Genomic DNA, 3,073 nt, shown 5'->3' with positions numbered 1-3,073 from the left:
CATCTCACACAACACAGCATCTCACACAACACAGCATCTCACACAACACAGCATCTCACAGCAAACCAAGAGTGGGGCAGGTGGCTGGGACCTCCCTGGTGCTCCAGTGGCTAAGACCCCACACTCCCAATGCAGGGGGCCTGGGTCTGATTGCTGGTCAGGGAACCAGATCCCACATGCCACAACTAAAGATCCTACTTGTTCTAAGACCTAGCACAACCAAAAAAAAAAAAAAAATTTTTTTTTTTAAAAGAGGGTTGTCTATCTTGGCAGACAGGGTAAATGAACTGGCATATCTGGACAGAGGCTCAAGAAGCCTCTCATTAGCTGGAGAAACCAAGTGGAACACAGATTACCACAGTCAAACACAGTTCAAAGAAGGACACGTTCCTTCTTCTCCAAGCCCCAGCTCTATTCCCTACCATCCAAGGACAGCATGGAGCACACATCCCCAAACCCACTTTATCTCTCTTTGATGACATCAGGAGGTCATCTGCCACCTTTCACCCAGGCCCCCACTGCGCCCACGAGGTCTGGACGGCAGGCATCACACCCCCATGGAGTGCCTGCTAGGAAAGTAATTACATTTCACATACACAGGGTGCCTGGGAGGTTCAGAGCAGAAAAATCCTTAGCCCTTGAGCTCCAGGGGTCATGCCTATCAGGAACTCCCCTGGCAGAGACAGAATCCTGGCTAGCATCAAGCCCAGCCTGCCGGCAGCTCCCTGCTCACAGAATCCAGGGGGCTGGGACCATCTACATCAAGGTCTTCCTGGAGATGGGATCTTAGTGAAGTGAAGTGAAGTCGCTCAGTTGTGTCCGACTCTTTTCAACCCCATAGACTGTAGCCTACCAGGCTGCTCCATCCATGGGATTTTCCAGGCAAGAGTACTGGAGTAGGTTGCCATTTCCTTCTCCAGGAGGTCTTCCCCACCCAGGGATCGAACCCAGGTCTCCTGCATTGTAGACAGAGGCTTTCCTGTCTGAGCCACCAGGGATGGGATCTTAGGGATCTTAAAACTCCTGCCATCCCCTCCTGAGAAGTCTAACAGACTTCATCCAGAAGTTTCCCTGGCCTGTTTCTGAATGTAGCTAAACTGAAACCCACTCTCAAGCAACTCTGATCATACAATTATGCCCCCATCCACACTAAAATGTGCCTAGATTTCCACACTCCTTGACTCCATGAAATAGAAGCATTAAGAGATGAAAGAAAGCTGTGAGAGTCTTCCTTGCTCTGGGAGATGACATGGACCAGTGGTCTCCAAGCTTCAGGATTTACATATTTACCCATAAAAATATTTTCAGGCATGCAGCCCCAATATATGTTTATTTATAAATCATATGTATGTACAGTTCTACTCATAAATGGTATGTGTTATAAAGGTATTTAAAAGATAAGAAATATGATAATTGATGGTTTAAAAATAATTATTTTATGTGTTAATGGAACACATAACTTTTTATAACATACACAATAATCAAAATATATATAGCATATATAACATAGATATACAGTGGTAAGTATACATATGGTGATATACAATTATTAAAAGTATGTGTATTATATATTAAAATATACATATTAAAAAAAGTAGAATAGTGATTCAAAGTTCTGGTTTTAACTTGGCCAATTCAATATTAGATTTTGTCAGTGAACACGGCTAAATAAGATGGCTCCCAAACCATGTGGATATGGCAAGAGGAGTACCACAGACTTACTGGATAACTCGTGATTTCCATATTCATTTTCAGCCAGTTTTACCTCCTGCACAGAGCTTTCTTTGTGCCCTGGATGTGCCACTTTGAAATGTCTTGCTAACAATAATGATTTCACACAAGCCTCAGTCAATATCTGAAGGTCAATATATAGCTCAGATGAGGTGCGTTATTAATAATTAGGGTTACAAATCCATATGTGAGTTCACATGCCTCAGTCTACCAAGTGCTGGCTCTGATGAACTGGTCACTCTTTGTCAGTGTGGGATTCAAATGCCAAAGTCAGAGTACAGCCTCAAAAAGTGAACCCAGCTGTATTTTAATTGTGTATTTTTAAAAGACATTGTAAATTCTCAGTTTCTGAGTGATCTGGGTACAGGTGTATGATATGTGGTTTGGTGAGCTGGCCTCTACAAATATTGATCCTACAGACACCTTTTTATCAGAGTTACACAGGCAAGCTTCATTTCCAATAAATTCACCTTCCCTAAATGCTGACTGACAGATGTAATGGGAATAGCAAGTAGGTAGAGGTGCAGGAGGAAGAGAGAAATTAGCATTTTCTGGTCTTTGTCGACTTATGGCTCATTTTCAAGTGCACTAAAAGTCTGGGTTTTCCACTTGGCAAGAAAAAAAAATCATACAAATTCTTTTCTTGTGAATCCAAAATTCCCTCTGACCTCTCCTCACCACCATCATCTCCTGCCAGAGGAAAAACAAAACAAGAGAAAGGAACAAACAGCAATATAAAGAAGCACGATTAGTGAGAGCATACTCACCCTCTCTGAAACAGATCCACATTGTAAAATTTATGTAGCTCTACAGAAAACTCAACCGTTCCTTGTACTTCAGACATGATCTTCTTGGTTCATTACCTAAAAAAAAAAAACAAGAGGGAAATGAAGAGCTTGAAGTCTCATCAGCCAAACACAGCCAGCCTGGGCTTCTACAACTGGATCCCAAGCAATGCTGATGCAGACGGACAAGAGCGTCTGGCCAATGGACCATAATGTGTCCACTGGATGTCATCACTCAGGGGGGTTCCTTTCAGAAGAAAGACATAGAGAGATGAGATGACTTACATGATGTCAAACAGCTCACACTTCCAAGAACTAGGACTCAGACCCAGATACCCTAGTTTCTAAAGCTGGGCTAGCCCCCTGCCCTTCCTTACCTGTCACTGCCTGAAGGCACTACCATCTGGCTATGAGCACGCGCATAATGACCAACTGTGCAACAATCCCTACTCTACTTGTGTGACCTTGAGCAGGTCACTGAACTTCGCCCAACCTCAGTTTCCTCATCTGTAATGGAAGGACTGGTAACAGCAGAGAAGTCTCACAGATGATGGGGA

General features: G+C 43.4%; 1 protein-coding gene across 1 annotated transcript in view; it reads right to left on the bottom strand.

Annotated features, from left to right (window-relative positions):
* Positions 1-2,590, bottom strand: part of LOC120879100 (protein FAM135B-like) — a 122,174-nt gene extending 119,584 nt beyond the window's left edge. Inside the window, exon 1 of the mRNA XM_040262161.1 lies at positions 2,499-2,590. Coding sequence (XP_040118095.1) covers positions 2,499-2,575 — 77 coding nt within the window. The 5' untranslated portion in view covers positions 2,576-2,590. The remainder of the gene's footprint in view (positions 1-2,498) is intronic.
* Positions 2,591-3,073: the final 483 nt, after the last annotated feature.

Source organism: Oryx dammah, unplaced genomic scaffold (assembly GCF_014754425.2).
Source record: "Oryx dammah isolate SB20612 unplaced genomic scaffold, SCBI_Odam_1.1 HiC_scaffold_19, whole genome shotgun sequence".
Taxonomy (NCBI): Eukaryota; Metazoa; Chordata; class Mammalia; order Artiodactyla; family Bovidae; genus Oryx; species Oryx dammah.
The sequence above is the reverse complement of the archived record's forward strand: the minus strand, read 5'-3'. Positions and strand labels throughout refer to the sequence as shown.